General features: G+C 41.9%; 1 protein-coding gene across 3 annotated transcripts in view; it reads right to left on the bottom strand.

Moving 5' to 3' along the window:
- Positions 1 to 23,079, bottom strand: part of LOC121337775 (poly(rC)-binding protein 3-like) — a 139,055-nt gene that overhangs the window by 24,832 nt on the left and 91,144 nt on the right. For 2 of the 3 annotated variants that reach the window (XM_041408095.1, XM_041408093.1), the window contains exons 3-11: positions 22,114 to 22,137; positions 21,986 to 22,018; positions 19,094 to 19,210; positions 13,179 to 13,310; positions 10,345 to 10,473; positions 9,380 to 9,523; positions 4,835 to 4,891; positions 4,274 to 4,349; positions 2,428 to 2,480 (exon numbers count right to left, since the gene is read on the bottom strand). In XM_041408095.1, coding sequence (XP_041264029.1) covers positions 2,428 to 2,480; positions 4,274 to 4,349; positions 4,835 to 4,891; positions 9,380 to 9,523; positions 10,345 to 10,473; positions 13,179 to 13,310; positions 19,094 to 19,210; positions 21,986 to 22,018; positions 22,114 to 22,137 — 765 coding nt within the window. The remainder of the gene's footprint in view (positions 1 to 2,427; positions 2,481 to 4,273; positions 4,350 to 4,834; positions 4,892 to 9,379; positions 9,524 to 10,344; positions 10,474 to 13,178; positions 13,311 to 19,093; positions 19,211 to 21,985; positions 22,019 to 22,113; positions 22,138 to 23,079) is intronic. The other variant, XM_041408094.1, reaches the window with a different exon arrangement.

Raw genomic sequence — 23,079 nt, 5'->3', positions numbered from 1 at the left:
CAAAACTGGCACTAGGAGATGCTTGTTGGGAAGGCAAAGTCAAATGGCCCACGCAAGCTTTGCTGCACAGCTGCTGCTGCTGCCTCTCCTGCCCTGGCCTCCCTCTGACACAGCATCTGATTGATGGTGCTGGTGCCTTCCCACCCTGCTGCCTCACTGCCTCATTTCTCTCTGTCTCCCTCATATCCTCATTTCTCTTCAAATCATTAAGATTGAAAAAAAACCTCTAAGATCATGGAGCCCAATGATTAACCCAGCACCATCATTTTACCCCTAAACCAAGTCCTCAAGTGCCACATCCACAATGTCCATTTGAACACTTCTGGATGTCCTTTTGAACACTTTCAGGGATGGTGATTCCACCACTTTCCTGGGCAGCCTGTTCCAATGTCTGACCACCTTTCCAGTGAAGACCCTTCTCCTAATATCCAATCTAAACCTTCTCTGGTGCAACATCCTAAGACCACTTCCTCTTTTCCTGTCATTCATTCGGGAGAAGGGAACAACCTCCACCCGCCTACAGTCTCCTGTCAAGTAGTTACAGAGAACAATAAGGTCCCTTCTGAGCCTCCTCTCTTCAGCCTAAACAGCCCCAGCTCCATCAGCAGCTCCTCATGGGACTTGTGCTCAGACCCTTCACCAGCTTCACTGCCCTTCTCTGGACTCTCTCCAGCACCTCAATGTCTTTCCTGAACTGTGGGGCCCAAAATTGCACACAGCATTTGAGATGTGGCTTCACCAGAGCCAAGCACAGGGGGACATTCACTGCCCTGGTCCTGCTGGTCACACCACTGCTGACAAAAAGAAATACATTTTTGGCACCGGGCTGCCTGGAGAGCAGCCCTAGTGCAGCTGTCATAGGGACATGGGACACCAGTATGCATGGTCACACTGGGAGACCCCAGGGAAGGCACCTGCAAAATTCCCAAGCAGCTCCTGCTAACTGACAGGACAAGAGCCTGTTCTTGCCTCTGCTCTCAGCCCTGGGCATGCACACACAGACAGGAGCACACGCAGACAGGAGCACACAGAGCTCAGGTGGGCAGCACCGACCTTTTGTCCCTCTAACGCACACCCTGACACCATACAAACACCAGAACTCCCTCTCCCCACCTGCAGAGCTCCTGCAGGCTCTTCCTAAGCCAAACCCCATTTTAGCCTCAGCTTTGCTCCTTAAGCAGCAACAGCAAGACACAGACTGCACAGCCAGAAAAACCCTCTATGAGAATCATCGTGCAGATTCGTGTTTGCTGTTCACGGACAGTACTGAGCTGGGGTATTTCACACCTCATGGATGAGAAACTGATGGTTTTTAAAAATTTTGTATGGCACTACAGGACCCAGGGCCAACTTTCTCCCTCTCTTTCTCTGCCATGAACCCCAAAAGAAGATAAGTCAGAAGAGTGACCCTGGATTTATAACTCTGATGGCAAGAACAACATTTGCCTGAAAGTGAAATTAAGAAACTTGTGCTATAAGGATAAAGAAGGTGCTCCTAAAAAATTCTCAACTTAATATTAATTTGGTTGCAAAACAGGAACTGATAAATCAGCAGGGAAACAGAAAGCTTAATGAATCACACAGCATTCACACCTCCACTTTGTGGTTCTGTATATTTTTCTTACTGTAAATCATTGCCACTGAGTTTAATAGGGCTTGCACAATATTGTAAGTATCTCTTAAATAGTATAATTGCTATTTGTGATCCCACTCATGCTTCAAAGCTTTTTTACCGGAGGGGAATATTTCCATTTTCCAAGTGACTCATTTGTAATGAATATGGAAAAAAGACCCCAACTCTGTCTGCAATGAAATCGAATTAAAGGGGAAGGCATTTTTATGTGATGCCCAGCTTATCATCTGGGATTTTGAACTGTTTTGAGATTCAGCACCATGTTGCTCATGGACGCTGGGCCTGTCAATCACAAACAACCCAGAGCTGCTGGAGCAGGAGTGTTCCTAGCCCTTGCTTTTTTAAATAAACCCTTATACTGCACCTTTACATTTCTAAAGTAGCTTTTTGGCTCAGGAAAAATTCTTGGGTAAGTGTGGGGTTCAGTGGAGATGGGCATGAAGGACTCCAGCCCAACACACAGCACACGGGGCTGCACATCCTTCCACCCCCTTTGGCCCCTCTGCTGAGACCACCCGTGCCAGTGCCACCTGAGAGATGAGTTTTGGGAAGCCAGGCTTTCATGAAGCCAGTGAAGCCCCATGGCACTGTCACCAAGGGGCACGAGAGGGGACAGCCACTCCTGCCGCTGCCATCCAGCGTTTCACCAGCCCCTCACACCCCTCCCACAGACTGAGTGCTGCACCCTTTATTCTGGGGCCGGTGTTTACAGATCAGCCAAAGGTCAGAGGTGTCCCCTCTGGTGGCAGAGGAGCAAGAGAAGAGAAAGAGATACGGACTATTGGTCCACTTACATCATTGGGAATAGTAAGTTCATGGGAACTGGTTGGAGTAGTGGCATCCAGTCCTATTCAGGGGACAGAGGGAAAATGTTACGCCAGCTGTTTGCAAGAAGGGCAAGACACAACAAATGAAATTTTAAAGAAGGTAACATACAGAAAGGAGAGAAATAAAAAAAAGAGAAAAGAAAGGAGCAAAGAAAAATAGAGAACTGATAGTGAAACAGAAAAGAAAGCAAAGGATGCAAAACTCAGAGGGCTGGACTAATTTTAAATGAGTCTTATTTTAATTAACCTTTAACCCACCAAAGCAACAAATGTCACATGAGATTCCATAGGGTCATCATAAAAAGCTTCTAGAAAATGAAGGGTTTCCTCTAAAAATATGTCTCCGAAGCTTGTTCTAAACACATCAATTGAGAAATTCATGTATGGCTGAAATTGGACCTGTCTACTAGGAATTCCAGAATATGGAAAATTAAAGTGGATGTCAAATGAACACTTAGCTGAACAAAATACATGTTTATGAAAAATAACAAAAAAATTAAAATAAAGACAAAAAAATTAACCTAAGAAATCTGGAAATTATATGTGGGATTAGTTCCTGAAGAAATGTTGGGAAAGGTAATTTTGGAAGGGCAATGGACAAAGTACTCTAAGCTGCATACATTTGTTTGTAAATTGGGTGGACAAAAGGAAAATGCTCAGGAAAAATGGAATTACTGTTCTAACACACAGTAACATTACAGAAACGTACATCTCACAGATATAACCAGGAAAAGATTAAGGAGCAGGATGTTAATGACAAGAATAAGGAAAACACAAAGCTAGGAAAGGCCATTTAGTATTACTTGTAGGTATTTTATCAGATACATCACAAAGAAACAAAAGTATGTTTTGATGTCATGAATCTTTCTCTTCTCTCTTTTTTTGGTGTTTATTGTATTATCTGTAAAGATATGCCAAAAATAGTAATTTCTAACTAGAATATACAAAAAAATAAATATTCTATTAAAAAGTGACTAATTTTATTTGTTTATATTCAATTATGAATTGCACAAGCTTATTTTACACTGAGTATCAAATAGTCAAGTTGCTCACAGAATTTGTGATGTATGCAATAAAATGTTATTTGCCATACAAAGCATGTACCAGTACAGATGCACTTCTGTGAAGTTTTTAGATGCCAAGCATGTATGTTGTGAAGCACAGTAAAAATGTTCATTTGCAGGCTCAAGTGACTTCTCACTCTTCAATCAAGAATTCAGCCTCAGCTTTATTAACTAGGGAGCAAATTTTTAAGTCCTTAACTAAATTTCCATTGCATTTTGTAGCTATATCTGTGTTATCTAGTAGGAAGTGAGGCACTTATCCCAGCAGTGATGATTACAGATGCTCTCAAGACATTTGGCTCTACAAGAATTCAACTTCATCATGCCATGGTTTCTTTAATTGGTGTTTCTGCGCCATGAGCACAAATTGTTTTCCCATGTTTGCTTCTCTCTGAGATCCATGTCACCAAAGCATGGATAGAAAAATGCCCAAGCACTTCCCTCAGAACCAACTGGTACATACTGTATGGTCCACAATAACCCTGCAAGGACTGAACAGAAGAAACTCAGGGCTTTTAGCCAAGGGCACAAATGAAGCAGTTGTGATTAACAAAAGTAACAAACAAAGCAAGTTCTAGTAATGATGAAAGGAACTGTAACAGAGGTATGGGAGGGAAGAAGAGAGATTAATGTGTAAAAACAGAAGGATTGCTGGTCATTGACCACATTTATTATTAAAATGATGTAATGACCACGGGAAACAAAGCTGTTAAGAAGAAGGACATCCCCAGGGGGTCATGGGTACGTACCAGGGAAACCAGGGGTGGTCTGCCCAAGGGGAGTAAAGGGGGGATGCTGCATAGCCAACTGGTGAAGCTTGGTCAACTGCAGGGCAGGATGGGAAATTAGAACTAACCAATCAAATGGAATTATTTCAGAGCAGAAAAACCATCTTACGTGTTCTAAAACTGGATTAATTAAAATTATATTGAAAAATAAAAGGTTTAATAATTCATTCTAATCTACCGTAGAGAAAAAAAAATAAAAACAAACTGGTTATAAATGACATCTCTACTGTTATTACATGTAATGGCTATTGTTAATATTAACTAATTACTGTAGAATTACATATTAAAAGAACTCAAATATATCACATGCAAAAAGACCAAGATAGCTGTCATTTGTTCCTGGGCCATTGTACTTTCTAGCAATTTTTACACAAGGTAAGAGATGCAGCTGGGCTAACACTTGGCTACAGACCATGTTGGTCAGGAAAGGTGACCTTAGGCCATGTCTTCATTGCTAACTGCAGAAAGCAAATGCTGCCCAGAACAAATAAGAGGGAGAGGAACAAAAAGGGAATAATTTACATGTGCTGGACTCACGTCTGGATGAGGGATGGCATACTGCCCCTGAATCGTGAACGCCTGGAAACAACAAGCACAGTTAAGACATGGGTTAGTCAGGTGGGACAAGCAGCATTCCTGCTCTCATCCCAAAAGCTTCTCATGCCCCCCCCCAGCAAACGCCACCTGCATTGCTTTCCACACTGAGTGAGGTTTAATTGTCTTGTGCTGCTTTATAACCTTTGGCACGTTACAGAGAGGCTCTGTCAGGCTGCCCATGTACCCCTTGCCAGCAGAGAACCCCAAGTGCCACTGCCTGAACTCTGATGCTCCTGGCCCTCAGGAGATCTCTTTAGTCCAGCTCTGTCTGCCAGGAGCAGAGCTGAGGGGGTCAAGGAGCACAGGGGGTGCCCAGTGACACCAAGGCACGTAGGGAGATGCTAATGCCAGAGCAGCAAGAGACACAGTGAGGAGGGGACAGGCCTGCCCAGGGGATGCCCTGTCCTCCAGCTCCTGACTGCCACGTGTGTGCAGGGCCACGTGCCAGCCAGGTCTGAGCCACCTCATCTGACAGCCACAGACACCAAATGCCAGCTGGGGCACCTCATGGAGCTCATGCCCAGGCTGCCGTGCCAGTGTGTAGCTGAGCCTGTGTGCTGATGGCAGCCTGTCCTGCAGGACCTGGGCACAGGGTCAGCAGCCCAGTTTGGAGACAGGAGCATCAGGGACACCCCCAGCATGGTGGGTGGTCTTATCGTCCACAACAGGCCAGATATCCTCCCTCCAAATCCAGCCACTCTGCACCACAAGAGCAATACAAGGGATGTAGTTTCTGGCAGCACTGGGGTGAGGTGTGGGGGTAAAAAAGCACACAAGTGAGGAGGGATATGGTGGTATGCCTGACACCAGTTAGCACAGCCCTTTGTCTCTCCTGCTGGTCCTGTTCAACTCTCTGCAGTGGCCTACAAAAAACTACAGAGAGTTTATGATTTTCGATTATGTATGAAAGGAATGGCATGTCAAAAAAAAAATTAACGTGCTTGTGCTTAGACAGGCAGGAAAGCAGAAGGACAAATTATAACATAAATATTTGTAGTGGGAGAATTATAAACAGGAACAGAGCTGATTAGCTTAGTTTGCAAAATGCTTATTTGACAAAAGGCCTCTTAGAAAGTAATGAATCCTCTGCAAATGATAAAACAATTCATTTAATGGAGTTTGGATATTAAAACCTTTAATGTCTCAACTGCATGATGCACACTTCTGCAGCAGAATTTCTCTTCTGGAGAAGAAACATTTAATTTAGTTTTTCAATTAGTTATAAAGCCAGGCCATAATCTGGAAAACATTATGCACATGAACAGTTTTTAGGGAGAAGTGTGTGTACCAGGCTCAATGGGAGGTTCATTGGCAAACATGCATGTGCATCTGTAGGGGATGGGCATCACTGATGGGTTATGTATCACAAGAAAAGTTTCCATTCCACAAAAACAAGTCATCACTGTCATCAGTGGGTCTAAAAGAAACATGTATTCGAGCAAGTGAAACTTGTTTAACTGTTCTACCAAATGAGGATGACCTCAGTGGGACAGGGCAGGGGGAAGGGGGCTGTGCTCTGTGCTCAGCCAAGTACAGCAGCAGCTTCAGGGAGGTTACAGCTGGGTCTGTAAGCAAACAGTGGGCTTGGAAACCATGCTTTGGTGTCTGAGCCTCTGTGCTGGATCATAAGTGTCTTTTCTGATCTCAGCCGTACTTCAGACCCAGCTGAGAGAACATCTTTTACACGGCTGTTTTCCAAGCAGTGGTCTGCAAACCAGCAAGAACCCATCACAAAACAGTCACCAGCAAACCTAAGAGAAGCCACCTCTTCCCTCATTGTTCTGCTCCCTCATACTTCCATGTTTACAAAGGAGGAAGCAAACAAACTGGAGAGGTAACAAAAACAATGAACATTCAGTGCTCAGACCAGGTTTACTTGGTTGCTTGGTAGTCCATGAAAACCATCAAACCAGAATGGACATGATGGACCTTGAATTTTCTTACCCAGTAAAAAAAACCCCCAAAAAACCAAAAACCAAACAAAAACAAAAACAAAAACAAAAACAACCCCCAAACCAACAACCCACAAAAAACCAAACAAACAAAAAACCACAAAAAACCCCTCAACCAACCAACCAACCAACCGACCAACCAACAAAAACCCCAAACCAAAACTCAAAAAACCCCCCAAAAAACTTGAGAAGGAAAGGTTTTAATTTCTTAGGCTGCCAAAAGGTCACTTGATCAATTTAGCTTGAGAAAACAGTCTCTGCTTCAGCCCTTGTCAGGGGAACCGTCTGTTTTTGGGGCTGGGGCTTGCTAAGCTCAAGCCTGATTAGAGGCTACTGAGACATCTCTCCTGTAATGTTCCAGTGAGCACATGGGCTATGGATCTGCTTCCATCAAAGTCATGGGCAACTTCCCTACTGATGCAAGTAATGGCAGGGATGACCTGCTCTGCACATCTCCCTCGATTGAGACCATCATACTGGTGAGAGACAGAGAGCAAAGCTGCCCCCTCTGAGAACCCATTTAAACACCAATGTAGCACACGGGATAGAAATTTCCAATTTAACCATTGCACATGCTAAATAACAATAGGGGCAGAGCAGAGCAGTGTTCAGTTTCCTTTTAGTTTTGTTATGCAATGCAGTACCAAAGAAGCACAAGAGAATTAAAAGCAATACTTAAGAGTGGAAGAACCCCAACTTCTGAAGGAAAACTCGAGATTATATTTTGTTAATGTTACTTATTTTCCTAAGTGTTAAACAAACAAAACCCATTCAAGATAGCCATGATGTAATTTAGAACAGAAAAATAACTTCTGATACCTTAGCTGAAAGGTTGTGTGGAACTAACAGTGCTAATAAAATTTAATTTTTGGTATTAATTTCCACTAATGAAACCTGGTTAAAGTGTCTTTCCATACTGGTGTCCAAACACACCTTAAACATTTTCTTAAAAATTCTGCTAGCCAGAACACAGCTAGCACACAGAAGGTGTCTGCCTCTTACATTCTTTTGCACATCAACAAGGTTGCAGTAGAAAAGTGAGAACACTTTTTCAACTGATAAAACTGAAGATGACAAGAGCTATTAGACCTGAAAATAGGATACTTTTGATTATTTATACGAACTGCTCAGCACCCTCTAGCAAACAGTTTCAATGCTTTTGAATAATCATATACAGTCTTTGAAGGCAGTGGCAATTACAACACTGATAGAATGGGCTGCTGCATGTATATACACACATATATTTCTTAAAGGACAGCACTGCAGTGTAAACTTACACAATTGGAGTAAATTATTCTGAACTTTCAGTCCTAGACCAGTTTCTGGCACGTTATTTTACATTTAAATTCAGCTTTGGTCACTAATGAAGCAGATTTCTTATTTTGATGGCAACAAGTAACAGAAGTAGGCTCAAACATGATGAAAGCTACTACATCCAGATTATAAAAATCTGGATATACACCAGAACAAATCATTAGAGAATAGAAAGTAAAATTCTCAGACAAAAAAATAAAATCAGAGACAGTTCATAACAAGGGCTGTCAGAAGCATTTTGCCATATGCTAGGGAGGTGTGTGCTCCTGTGCAGGATCTTCCTTAGACACCAGCAGATTGTGATGGCACAGGCCATCACACCAACAATGTCAGCAGCACCTTGGGCACTCAGCCCCACCAGGAACTCCATGTCCAGCTAATCGTACGATCTCCAAATTGCCCGAGGTGGGACACAGTGTGTGCCATCAGCCCACACCCTGTGATAGGGTGATGACCTTGGATGGGCTGATGGGGTGGGAGAGGGGACCTGTCTGCACATCTGCTGGTAATTGGGTAATTGCTTAAAAAGAGACCTTGGCATCACCTTGGGGAAAAGATCTGGTTGGGTGGGGGTTCCTTACGGCCAGGGCGGCTTTAATCCTGAGTAGAGAGATGTCTGCCTTCCTCTAGGTTGGGTTTATGGGGTCGATTTTCCTTTGAGGCTGTTCCAGGCTGTTCCACACCATGGTTTGGAAGGTCTACACTTGCATGTAAGTAGTTGTAGCCACCTCAGAATTCCATTGCTGCTTGGTCCTCAGGGACTACAAGCAGTGGAAATTATGTCTGTGTAAATCCTTACTGCAAAATGCACTATTTTGTCCCAAAAAGTATGAAAACTATGAGAGAAAAATTACACTTTTCATTAGCCGAAATGTCCCACTGTTTCATCACCTCTGAAAATTGATGAAACTGCTGATACTGCCAGTGAAGCTTCAAGTTAAGGAAAAAATCCCTCAACCACTACAATAAGCAGGGCTGCCCCACTCAATGAGCTCCTGATTTGGACACCTCTTGATCTGCCGAAGGGCAAACCTTTCTTAATTACAGAAGTCAATGTTAAATCTTGGTAAAATACCAGATCGTCACAATTTTGTGTGCAGTTTGCAATGCAGTGTTCTCCTGTCCTGCAAACTGTAAGCACTCACAGTAGACAAAGCACATCAATACTATACCAGGCAAGAAAGAGTAAAAGTTGAAAACTAACAGGCGCTGGCTGAGGCTGGGCCAGGACGGTGTGGTTTCCAGCTGAAGCCAAAATGGTGTCTGCTCTTACCTGGCCACCTGCAAAAATGATAGGTGCAGAGGCAGGTTTGGGACGGTAGGGGATGGTGGCACCTTTGGGTGGGGACTGCAGACAAAAACACAAAGCGGTCAAAATGTAAAACGAAGCAGAGCTTGTATTAAAAAGATGTCTCTTTTTATAAATATTGGTCACCTCAGAGAACAACACATGCAGATAACCCAGCCCAGCCCACCCTGCCCTCCACCCCACCAGACCAGAAGCACGCTAGATGACTCCTGTCTGGGCTTCAAGGGAAGAGCTGAGGACCCGAGTGCATGGCCAAAACAGGCAATGTGACACCTGTGATTTCATTACTGCCACTGTCAGATGAAGCTATGAAGCTTCATTAAGCATGTTGAGGCATTTCATTAAACAGGGGCACAATTTTGAAAATGTCAGTGGTTTGGAAATTATGGGCATTTTCAGCAAGGGTTTAGAATGCACAGTTTTTTATATAAATTTATTTTGTGTATAATTTAATCTAAGGGCTAAAAAACTGCCATCAAAATGAAACTTATTGTTCTTATGCAATGATCTGACGTTAAGGAAGCAAAAAGTCCTGGCTGGTCAGAATTATTTCTATTTTAAACAACAGCTGCATCTTTTTTGCCCTGTTCTACATCAGAATAAAATGTCTTTCTTTCAGAACGGCTGCAGCTCTGTTCTGGACCTGGTTGTTCGACAATGTCATGACAGCCTTTGACTGCTAAACCATGCTGCAAGAGGCTCTCAAACACTCGGAGAAGTAGATTTTAACAGAGCCTCTGAAAATCCTTGGCACAGGAATGGCAGGCAGCACCCCAGGGGAACCCATGGCAATTGACAATTATTAATGATGTGCTTGAGCATCTCCTGAGTGAGAAGGGACACGCAGGGCGCCCGCTTACCTCCAGCATCACCACGCAGATCTGCTTCACACACTGGATGATAGCATCGGGAGTGCCGGATATGGTCACCGCGCGCTCCGTCGAGTTGGGCAGCATGTCCCCTGCCACCTGCACCTGGGCTCCTGTGGACTTCAGCACAGACAGAGCAAAGACACTGTCATTGCCGTGCAGGCAATGGAACCTCTGCAGCCATTCACTGAGACAACAGAGGGGGTACACCCCTAAACATTTTTTTTTTTTTGGTCTTTGCTGGATGTGGTAGAGCATGTTTGGAAACTCGTACCCTGGACATGGATTTGGCTGTTCAAGCCAGTTTGCCAGCACTACCACCCCAGGGAGTTTAGTCCTCAGTAGCTGTTAGGGAATCAAACTGTGACCTTAATGTCAGGAGAAGCATTTTAACCCTATCAAAGGCTGACAGTCGCAATGCTGACTAAAAAGTGAAAATGGTGAAGTACTCTTCAATAATAAAAAAATAATAAGAAAAAAGCCCCAATAATTGAAGAAGGTCGGCTAATCAAATGAGTCACTCTTTAATCTACTGATAAATGGCTCTTTAATCTACTGATGGCTGACTTGTGTCTCTTGTTGAAATTCGAGGCTTCCTTATGCTATATGGTACAGAAGCACTTCTAAATCTTAATTAGTGTTGATTAAATATATGCATATCATCAACTTTTGGCTCATTAATGAACCCAAGAAAGTAATGAGCCACTTTTGTTTTTTTTTTTTTTTTCACTGTTTTTTAAATTTGATCTTGGCACTAGTGTGTCTTAGTTAAAAAAAAAAAAAAAAAGAAAGAAAGAAGAAAATACTGGAGGCCCAAACAACCCTTGACATTATTACACAAACACAGAAGACCTTTTCAGCCAACAGAGAAAAACCCAGGCATTTGATGTTGACTAAGCTCTTTAACATATTGCACAAAAGATCTATTCCTGACTGTTATTGCAATGCAGTATTTGGGCTTTAAAATACAAGTATTTATTATCAGTAATCATTGACTTTGCATCAGTCAGCAAGGAGTTAACTTGTTTTCCTTTTAGTTATACACAAGTGTTATCCTTCTTTCCAAAGACTGATTAATGTACTGATTTCATCTTCTGTTCACTAGTGCTGTTTAAGGCCAAAGTATCAATTCCATGCCCTATAACAGACTTTGGAATTTCACTGTAATTTGATCAATCCCTCATGTTTTTACTTTCTTTTTTTTTTCATAATCTTATCTCAAAAATAGTACTGGAACCCTACAAGCTGTTCCTGGGTGCATGACTGAACACAAAAGACCCCTCCTTTTGCAACTGCTCAGTGTGTTTTGTGATGATGAAATCAGACCACATTTCGGGCTGGATGCTCCTTGATTTCCCCCTCTTTCCTGGCATTTGCTTTTTAATGTACATTCCTGGGTATCTGTACATCCAGCACAAAAGACTGCCAAGTACCAGAGTAATTCATGCATTTACTCCCAGTGCTAATCATGTTTATTCTCTGACTTTGGTCATTCATCAGTAGCAAGAAACAAGTAATACTTTGTCCATTATCCTTATGCTTAAGAAGATGTGCAGTGTGACTTCTCGCTACATTAGCCTTACCAAAACACCTATTTGGCCAAACACTATCCTTTTACTTCCGTGTACCAGACTATGGGCAATTGCTTCTGAAACTGTGCTCAACAGGATAATCACTTCAGTCACTTCATTTAACCAACAGACCAATTTCACCTTTAAAAACCTATGTCCTGGGCACAGTTCTATAGTGCTCTGGAGTGAAGTTACCAATATTTAATATAAAATCCGAAGTATGGACAGCTGTAAAACCTAGAGCTAAGCAATCACTAGCACACAGTTCACACTCATGCCTGTTTCTATTTTAACAGAACTAAGAAATCAACTTAAAAGCTCCATAAAACCTACTGCCTTGGATCCACATTTCAGATGAAAAAAAACAGAGTTTCAGGTTCGTAGAGCCTGTCAAAAGCCTTTTGTATTGACATAGGCAAATTAAAAAAATGAATCAACATGTTATCTTAGTACTCAACACTTCATCCCATGTTGGAATGAATTCAAATTTAGAAGGAATATTGTCACTTCCTCCAGAATAACAATCCATTTTTCTGCAATGTTTATTCATATTTTCTCTATATAACTGTGCATGTACCTGATTTTCTTGTATGAGTGATTACAAACATCAGATCCTTGGCTTGGCATGTGCTATATTGTTAACAGTACTCCTTGCATTTTTTGTTTAGACAAAAAAGTGGCTCCTAGCACACTGAATGAGTACCTCTAGCTAAAGTTTAGACTAAAAATAAATTCTGTGTTTGGAATGCATCAGATCAGGTCACTTGTGGCCCAGTGACATTAAGGAGAAACAGGGAAGGAGCATGAAAATCACACTTTTCTAGAAAGTAGATCTACTAGCCTGGAATCCCCAGTGCTGCTTGGGTTTTTCTCTGACTGTAAGGGTGGTGACTAATTTGGAAATGGCTGCAACTCTTTGATTTGGGGTCCCCTGAGTATTGCTGGGCAGGGGTCTGTGCTAGAAAAGAAACTTGAAGAGCCATTCATCACTGTTGCTTTGCTTAATTATGCATGAAAGTCTTTATACACTGTAAAACTGTTTCTCTATTTCACATGTGGTCTTTAGTGTCAAGAAAAGTAGAAGTGCAGCTGTGCTGGACCCCCTGCTCCTCTCAGACCAAGGCTTTTCCAGGTTTTCCAGTCAACACGTGCTCATGTTGGTGTGATCAGCAAAGTGCAGTGGGTGATGTTGGCAGGGCACACTGCAGTAGGATGCTGAGCTAGCCAGTGTCCCCAGCACATCCCAAGACTTACCTCCCGGATTTCTTTGATTTTGGAACCTCCTTTTCCTATGAGGGATCCACACTGACTTGCTGGGACGACGAGCCGCAGCGTTACGGGCGGTTTGCTTGCCACCGAGCTGTTCGTCATCGAAGCGTTGATGTCCTGTAATCACAGTGTCAGCGAGCATTAGCGGGGATTTGTCACTCCTGGGGAGCACTGAAGGGCTCAGAGCAAATGCTCAGGCTGTCTGAGGAGAGCTGGGGAGTGTGCAACCAGCTGTGGCTGGCTTTGGTGGTAAGGAAAGCCCACCACAGCTCTGCCGGTGATACACCGTAAGCATGAAGCCACTTGTGCCAGAGGAACCCTTTGGATGTCTGGCATTGCAAAATCCGTGCTGTGGAACCACAAGGCAGGACTAGGAGGAGGAGATGGTGCCTGCCATTAAACAAGTCAAAATAGGTGAAAAAGGCAAAGAGGCTTTTGGATTCACAGGCTTCCAAAACCTGTTTCACTCTGTTTTGGTCTTGTTTCTATCATCTCAGTTAGAAAATTTATACTGTGTAATACGTCTCTACATTTCATGTCTCTTTCCAGATTGGATTCAAAGGAAAATAGTTAAAAAAAGGAATGACAAAGAACATGTGAATAATCTGAAGCAGAGAAAATCAGATGATTTTGATAAGTCTTCTGCCACCCTCTAGATTTAATTTATTTTTTGTAGCAGGTCCATAAATATTTGTAGCACTTCAGAATTTCTAAAATATTTTCCATCCATCATGGTTATGTAACCAAAGCACAAAAAGCTCAGCACAACAGTAATTGCCTGTGTCCAGGTATGAAACACATCCATGTATCCCACTGTCCAATGAGTGTACATTACACACTCTCATAAGCACTTCAATTTGTTGCAAGGTTTAAATTGTTTTAAATAGATTTTGCTTGTTCAAAATCTTGTAGGCAAGACAAAAGAATCCCTCTAAAGACTTCATCACAGAGGAAAAGATAAAGCTTATTTTCCCACTGATCAGTGGGATGCTTTGAGGGTACTTAGGATGAAAAAATAAAAAGCCACAAGCTGCACTGCAGCTGCCCAACAACTCATGAGAATCTTAAGAGAGTTTTGGTAACACTAGCTATGAACTGAGAAGACTCATCCGTGAGGTGGCATGACACAGCTATTATACTCTCCACAGGAATGTTACCAAAGATTAGGACAGGAATGAGAAAACATGCATTTCCTGTTAAGTCCATCAGACAGAACTGATGTGATTTCCTATGCTTATAAAGACTATCACTTTTTTTTTAACAAAAAACCAAAAACAGTACCAAAAAAACCAACCAACCAACCAACCAAAAGTGCCTATATTGTGCAATCAGGACCCCAAATTATAAAAAAACCAATCAACAACAAAACTACTCAGCACTTCAAGCAGCTCTGCACATCTCACTGAACCAGTGTGGGAGCCTGGTGACACCAGCACTAATTCCTATGGTATGTCCCCTGTTATGATGGCAGCATTCCTCCGTCCAAGAAAAGGCTTGGTATGACCTTAATTAGCTTAAAAGAGAAGAAAATAAGATCTTGAGTGGAACAAGGCATTGCTGCATGTGACAAGACAGCTACCAAATCATTCCTCTGCCAGCCAGTATTAACTCATATTCTGTTTAGTGGCTGTGTCAGTGAGAGACTGCAATCCAAAATAAAGCCAGAGGGATAACAGAATTTTGCAGTACCCATGTATCTGAGATAAAGTTATGCCGATTTTTCAGCTGGAAGATGCCATCTCGCTGTATCATGTTTGAGTCAGGTGAAGGCACATGTAGATGAATAATCCTCTTCAGCCACACAGCACAAAACTTAATCATGTCTCCTACTTCCATATCATATGTAGCCTGGCCTCAAAGCCTTCACTGAAATTTTCTGCCTTCTGCAGGAACTGGAAGCCACTGTTCTCTTTATTTTGTCCTCACTAATTAATAAGAGCAAAATCTAAACATGGGGGCTCAGCAGCATGGAGTGCATACAGGAATTATTCCAGCTTAAAAACAAGACAAAGGAGAAATAAGCAGACAAAAATCTCCCTCAGAACTGCAGGCTTCCAAGGAGGGATGGCTCAGGACTTTCCCACAGAAGCGTCATCTTTCAAACTGGGAGATTCCTATTTATTAACTTCTAACTTTTTGTGACATTGCATCCATTTCTTCAGGGCTCTGGCAGACACTACAGCTGGACCTTGCCTGGCTTTCTCCCTGCTTGGTGGGCTGCTCCTCAGCCACGACAGGATAACTGGGAGCCTGGAAGTGCTGAAGAGCCAGCAGAAGCTCTTGGCATCCTGGGGTCATAGTATATAAGGCTTCCCAAAACAAACTAACCTGGCAGCTCAGAATTCTGCCAAACCTCCAAGGAAAAAAAAAAAAAAAAAACAACAAAATTCTTCTTTTCTGGTTTCAAATGAAATGTTAAACTCTCCAATTTCCACAGCAAGGAGGATTCTGTGAGGTGGCTCCTCCCTTGGAAATGACCACTACAGGACTGATCACAGTTGTACTGGCAAGAATTTATGTTTGTCAGAAAGGTATCACCCTAACTGCTTTTATCACCTTCCTTTTCTCTTCTTCTTCCTTAGAGCCATACAAGTGCTTCATAGATGTTTACAGAAGAACAAGAATTCCAAAATTCCTTTTCCTATTCATCTGGAGAAGCTCTGACTACTGAGCTGTGCCTGCTGGTTATTCCAGTGCTTAAGTACCACGTGCTTTCAGAGGATTATGCAGACTTACAAGCAAAGCTAGAGCTGCCCCAGTGAAGTTAGAGGGTCGCCAGTGAAATTACAGCTGCGTTTCTTGGGTCTCAGCCTCCAGTCCAAAAATGACTGCGCTAAAATGTCCCCTCTTGTAGTTCCAGGGGTCTGCCTGGGTTAGTGTCATTTTCTAACAACTCTCTTTGTCCCCTGCAGTGAACACTTTAGGTATTCATGTCAATACCTACTTAGCTTGTAAATTCATCATAAGACTGCTAGAAAAGCAACTTCCATTAGGAAGGTTGTCAAAGCTGAATTATATAAGCCTACAGAACAACCACAAGACAAACCCAACCTTTCTCATTTTTCTATCTCTCTGACATATTTTGAAACTTTTACTAAAATTAGCAAAGCATTCCAGGACTTCCTACACCTGTTTATCTCTAGGTATACAGCTGTAGGGTGGAAATTAAGGGTCCAAGGTCTTCATGTGGGCATGCATGACAAATAACAAAACAATCCCTCAAAGCAGCAGTCTCACACATACATCTTTTTTCTTCTGTTTCAACATAGCTGCAATAACCAGAGCTGGACTGAATCTTTTAAATGGCTGAAGGAATCTCCAAAAAAAAGATATGCATGAAAAACAGCATGAAGCAGCACTTTATTTTAGCTCCAGAGTGTTACAGTTGCCTCATTTTATTGGCAGGAAGATTTATAGGAAACCTAACTGATTATATATATAAATATATATATAATGTATTATATCTACAATATGTATTATATATACATGTTTCTTTACTGCTGTTCTTTTAAATATACCACAAACCAATTATGTTAAACTAAATACAGATTTATTTCGGAGAAGTACTTCATCTGCAGAGATTGCCAATACTCCTTTGCTAATGCTCATATGAAGAGCCCAGGCTACCTTCTAAAACCTGCAAGTGCAAGTAAGTGCAAAATCCAGCCAGATGCCTGAATTTCAGCTTTTTTTGCCTGTTGCTACCTACAGCACTTTCAAAGACTACGTCGTGTTGGGTGGTGGGCTGGAGATCTGATGCCATGCAGTGTTTGATGTTTGTATGAAAAATGCAGCATTATTTCCACTGGGTACTCATTTTGATGGGAACTGGCAGGGATTATCTGTGCTAATGATTCTCTCAGCATTTTACAGGATGAGGAACATGTTTTTCCTGTAGAGGGCAGAGACACTGCTCTCTCCAGGATTCTCTGGACTGGAAGGTATGGCACTATGCACTGAGCTGCCTCTTAAACTAGAAGAAACAGGGATTGGTCCTTTATGGGCAGGAGATGAAGAGGAGAAAGAGATGACAATAGGAGGCTTTGAAATTGGGTTAGATAGAATTACCTCTGGTTCTGCAGGCTTGAACCTCAAAATCATTATTATTCATTAACAACTGGCAAAAACCTCCCCAAGCATTCTTATAAAATGTGCCATGCCACAAAACTAAGACATTTTATCAACATACTGAAAGTTTGGAATATCATGCAGGAAGACATGAAAACCCATGATGGATTGAAGAAATATATATAGGATTAACACCTGCAGTATGAAAAAAAAAAGGTAATTTGTCTGGAGCCTTACAGGAATGTTTGCCAAGACTGAAGAGGTGGAAACACCTGAGCAGGAGCTGGGGTCACCCACCAGGCAAAGCATGGCTGTGTGTGAAGCATTAAACCAGTAGGAGGTGAGGCATTTTCAGCAGTGGCAGGGATATGACAGCGTGATAAGCAGGACAGGGGACTGTAAAGCTGTTAAATAAGCCTTTGTGGAACTTCATTTGCAACCTGTCCACAATTAACACAGACATTCAAGATAAAATGTAACTGGAAAAAGGTGGAAAGGGACTACTAGACTCATGAGAGGGGTGGGGAATGCATCCTCTGAAAGACTGTGCTTGGATCACTCTCTCTGGCAAAAGCAAAGGTGTGTGGGGATAAAATAATTTTCTAAATATATATCTAGAAAGGGAATCCTCAGGGATGGAAAGGCAAGAATTACCTAAATTAATGGCCAGTGCTGGCATAGAAACAAAGATGCATGAACTGCTCATGAATAAAGTCAGATGAGGAGCGAAAAGAAGGTGTCTAATCATAAGAGACCTGAAGTTGTGGACCCAGTATCAGCAAATAGAAAAAATCTAACTAGCTTCTGATCATGCTGTGAAGTTACAAGTCCAAGCCACACAGTTGATTCTAGAAGACAACTGCATCTGGCGACTTATGAGCTCTCCTCTAGTCGTGTTGCTCTAAATTTGAACATTTGCCATGTGTAAATAAAGGCACATGTTGACAATTCTCATCAATTCCTCCATCTCCCTGTGCTGTGGGGAGATGTGGAGACTAACCTTGCAGGCTTGGAGAAATAAGAACTCTTAAGAAAGGGATTAACATCCCTCTAATTTAATCCATTCTGGAGAGACCATGCCCTTTGCTTCAGCTGCAGGTGACGCAGTCTGCCTGTCTGCAAGCTCCTCCATTAGGATTTTCAAAAGCAGAGGGAGTTAAATCCTCTCCAGAGTGACCATGGTTCATGTTCTGTACTCTGCTGCCTTTTCATTAAAATGGTGACTCTATCTAATTGTAGCTGGTCCACGAAACTGAAGGAAATCTCAGCAATTTAGATACATATCTGCACAGAACACTTTGTCTACAGTGAATTGAACTCCTGCCTTACTTACTCTGAGTGCCTTTAATTTGTTTTAAAAGACAAGTCTTAAATGTGGTAATGGATAATCATATAGCTTGTTTTTGAAATAAAAAAAAAAATTCTAGTTAAATGAGTTATATATTCATTTTGACATATATAACATTTACATCAATACCAACTGGATTCATACAGAAACAGAGTTAAAAGTTAGGCAATTATTCTTTTCAAATCAAACCCACAATGGGAATAGAATTTTTCCAAGACATTTTTCCTACCATTAGCACACATTACTAGAAGCAATTGCTTTTCCCTGAAGCCTCCAAAAAGCAAAAGAAATGATCAAACATCTTCTAAATTGACCCATTATTTTTCTTCAGCATTGCTGCCAAAAGCATTTATAAAAATATAACCACTTTCATTGCTATTAAATAGAACATTAAACAAATCCTATTTAACATTAAAGCAAACATGAGAAAATTCAAACAGTGTTTGTATTTCAACTTGAAGAGAGAAAAAAATTATTTGCTTACCTCTTCAAATTTTAGTGCAATCATAGAGAAAGCTTTAAAAATTGCATCTGTTGGGCCTGTTATTGTCACAATTCTCTCTGGACAAGTGCCTTCTGAAATATTGATTCGAGCACCACTCTGTCAAAAGGAACAAATATTTTTCAAAGTTATACTTCCCAGGAAGCAAACAAAGTAGGATTAGGAATATAGTTTGGGAAGGAATACCTTGAGGCATCTAATTCCCTCCCCTACAACTGCAGCCCCAACATCATATAATTTCAGCATAAACTGATCACATTGGAAAAATTCATGTAACTGTGGGAAGCCGGATTCTGTCTGGGTAAATACTTCTGCAGCCTTCTTTGCAGCATGCAAATAGCACCTCTGTAACTCAAAGTTGCAAATAATTGCATAATCAAGTCTTTTTCCTTCCTGCTTGAAGGATTAACCTTAAGTAGGACTGGAGCTGCAGAATTTAAGAGAAGATGGTTGTCTCCAGGGAGCACCAGCATTTCCCAGGAGCGATGCACCTCTCTGGTTTGGAGCCCCAAAGGTGGGGCTTGGCTTCTCTGCCTCTCTACTGGGGCCTTGCTTTGCACTGTGGAGAAGGCTCCTTGTAGACGTGTCTCATGTGAAGGCAGCCAGCCAACATGCACTGAGCATCCCTCTAAAGCACTAGTGGTAGTACAGGACACACCAACAGTACTGTGTCCATAGGGCAAGGAGCCTGTTGGATGGAGGTAGAAAATCAGAAGTCTCAAAGAGAAGCCAGGCTGGTTCGCAAGTATATTCGGTGCTCTTCATGCCACAGTAGCAGTGCAGAGAAAATGTCTCAGCCAGGAGGTTTTATATATTAAGAAATTTATATATTTTTAAATACATATTTAAGAAGCTCTTTAATGTAGGTAATGATCAAATCCGGTTCAGGTAGGAGCCACCCTATGTGTTCTCTGAGATTTCAGTCCTGGAAATGTGTTAATGCAGCCTAACAAGACTCTGGAGCCTCAACTCACCCACAGGCACTGATCTTCTTGGGGATCAGGGCCTGAAGCAAATGTGAGACAAGCTGGCTTAGTCTGGCCCTTTGCCTGCAGAGTCACCACACAGCTGCTGATGTGCTGTGTCCCAGCCCTTAACCACCCCGTGCTGCTGCTCTACTGCAAGAGGTTGTGCTTCCTCATATCACAGCACCCCCACACAACATGAAAAAAACCAAGGCTCAACACTACTGATAGAAAAATTTTCCTGCCACAGACCTGGGCACAGAACTGAGGGTTCTGTATTTTTCTTTAGGCCTGAAGTTGTCTCTGACATTTCCTCAATGACAACATTGTCTCTGACATTTCCCAAAGACAGAGCTACATTTCACACCATAAAGATGGCATGCACCCTGCCACATCTGCCAGAGAAGTCAAAATAAAAGTTGCATTTTTCTTTTAAAGAAGTACTGAAAAAGGTAGTAATTTAAAGAGTGACCATGTTATCATCATGTGGAGATACAGCCTCTTAGTCCTGTGCTGATATAAAGATACATACAATTCTATTATTAAAAAAAAAAAATCAAGAAAATAAAGTGTCTTCTGACCACATATACATGACAGCAGGGGTTCAGGATTGGAAGAAGAACATTTGATATTTATCTTGAAAGACAGATCAAGCATCATAGGTATTCTCTAAGATGTTTTACTCAGAAGTCAGGAGCACTCTCCAATGATGGCTTCCCTTCTGTGCATACAATTTATGTACAAACATATCTGCTCATGATCATAATTAATAATTACGTTAAAATGTGTTGAATTATGTTAACCTAGTACACTGGAAAATTTTTTCTTTTTTTTTTTTTTTTTTTTAAAGTCTTAGAAAACGTGTGAAAATATGGGTGAAAACATGTCATCAAAAAGGAGCTCAGAACTCAGTCAGCCTGACAATGAAATCCCTATTGTGTATATTTAAAGATGGATGTCTGCAATTTTCTTTACTAAAATACTTTGACATTTCCCTGCCACAGACCTTCTATCAGAGTAGAAAACAACGAAGCAGCTGACACAGTAATGTACTGCAGCTTTACTAGAGGCAAACTGACTTTCCTTGAGGCATCCTCTATGCACTGCACTCCTAAAGTTTAAAACAGTAGGATTTATCTTTTGACTTATACTTTTAGCAGTTGCTTCAAAGCAGAAAAATTACATGGATCTCCAGGTAGGATGTGCTGCCTTGCAGGACCAGTGTGGTCTGTAGCCTCCACCCGAACACACTCCTCTGAAGACAACACAGCTTGTTCTGTGGCACAGAAAGAAGCCTGCAGACACTGGGGAGGCTGAGATTTATGCAGTGCCCTGTTTTAATCCTATTTGTCTTCAGCCTTTTCAAAGGATGTGAATGGCAGGTGTGCAGGTCTACCCTGCCCACATCCTACTCACGGCTTCAAAATGAGGAAAAGCTAAGGCTTTGCCAAGACATAGCAGAGACATGCTCTGGCTTACACACATCTGGCTCCAGCTCTGCTGAAGCTTGTGTCTACCCTCAAACTTGACGTGTGTCAGTCTAACGCTTGGTTTCAGATTTTTGGAAACTCTACCAGGAGGCCAAGCCATGTGCAGGACTGATGTTGGTATGCTAATGAAAGATACAGAGGGTCTGATGCACAGAACCATGCTGTGAGCTGTTCCTGAGATAAGGCAGCAGCAGGCACATCGCTAGGGGAATGAAGGGCTCCAGACTGCTGCAGCGATAAGGAGGTTACATTAACAACGATGTTTAATTTAGGCCAGCATGTTTATACCCCACCGCTTGCAAAGAACAGGGATGTTAAACGATCGGCCCACTTGATGGCAGCATCGGTCTGCATATGCTGAACTCACTGTTCTCTGAGCTGGAAAGGAAGGCAAGTGAAGACATCAAAGCTTTTCTTACCTCCTCCCTCATCTTCTTCACCGTCTCACCTTTCTGTTAAAGAAGCATAAAAAAACCCCGTTAGCCTGGGCTAAGAAAAGAGAAATGATATACAATAGTTTGACATGAATATAAAGTTATTTTCTGACCTTTCCGATAATGCTTCCAACCTCCTGCAATAGAAAAAAAAGAGACACCATGAATGATACGATTTGTTACAGAAGAGCATTTGTGCTGTTCTTAAGCTATTTCACTATAATTTATTTCAAACCTTCAGTGTGAAGCATAGCTCCCTTCCATTGTTGCTGTATACAAATATGCCATGTTAGATACAAAGGGATGGACTAAAAATGCAGCTTTGCAGCCAACTGATCGTGCAAGAAAAACACTTTTAACAGAAACTGATCTCGTGGTTACAGATCAATCCCGCTGCTTTAAACACAGACAAACCCCTATCAGGGAATGAAAAGTTAAGAAATAACAGAACTGCACAATCTGCTGGAGAAAATGAGGTGTAATACAAGCATCAAAATAATTGCTGGTTTCTCCAAGGGCAGGTATTTACCCTCCTTACGCCTTGTAATAGTGAGAGCTGAATTTCCACGCTACCAAGTGTTATTGTGTAAACACCTGGTGGCCTGTCTTAATCTCCCTATTAAGCACTTAGAGAACAATAACTGCTAATCACTTTTTAGGGATTTGGGAATTGCTACTGGGCTCCCACAGTCTTCCACCAAAGGAAAGAAAATACTGAGAAGTGTGGCCGTGGACGTACAGTAGGGGAAAAATGTGGCAGTTCTGGCAACATCCAAAAGGTGAAAATCTTGGTGAATACACCAACAGGTATCAAAAATGAAACTATTAACACTAAAATGAACAGTCTGGACATGTTACACAAATCATGCAGCTGTGACATCAGACTGGAAATCATGTGATGGAGAGACCAGCTAAAAGAAAATAAACTCCTCTTCTATATTAAGATTGTGAAATCTACTTCTACAGTTAAAGACTGCCTCAGCTGGTTGAGCTGTCTCAGATGTATGATACACCACTTCCCCCCAGCCAGTCCATATACTTCAGTGTGATCCATCCTGGAACACAGTACTAAGTGTATA

This window comes from Onychostruthus taczanowskii, unplaced genomic scaffold, assembly GCF_017590055.1.
Source record: "Onychostruthus taczanowskii isolate IOZ18803 unplaced genomic scaffold, ASM1759005v1 scaffold29, whole genome shotgun sequence".
Taxonomy (NCBI): domain Eukaryota; kingdom Metazoa; phylum Chordata; class Aves; order Passeriformes; family Passeridae; genus Onychostruthus; species Onychostruthus taczanowskii.
Note: the sequence above shows the minus strand (reverse complement) of the source record. Positions and strands in the feature narration are given on the sequence as shown.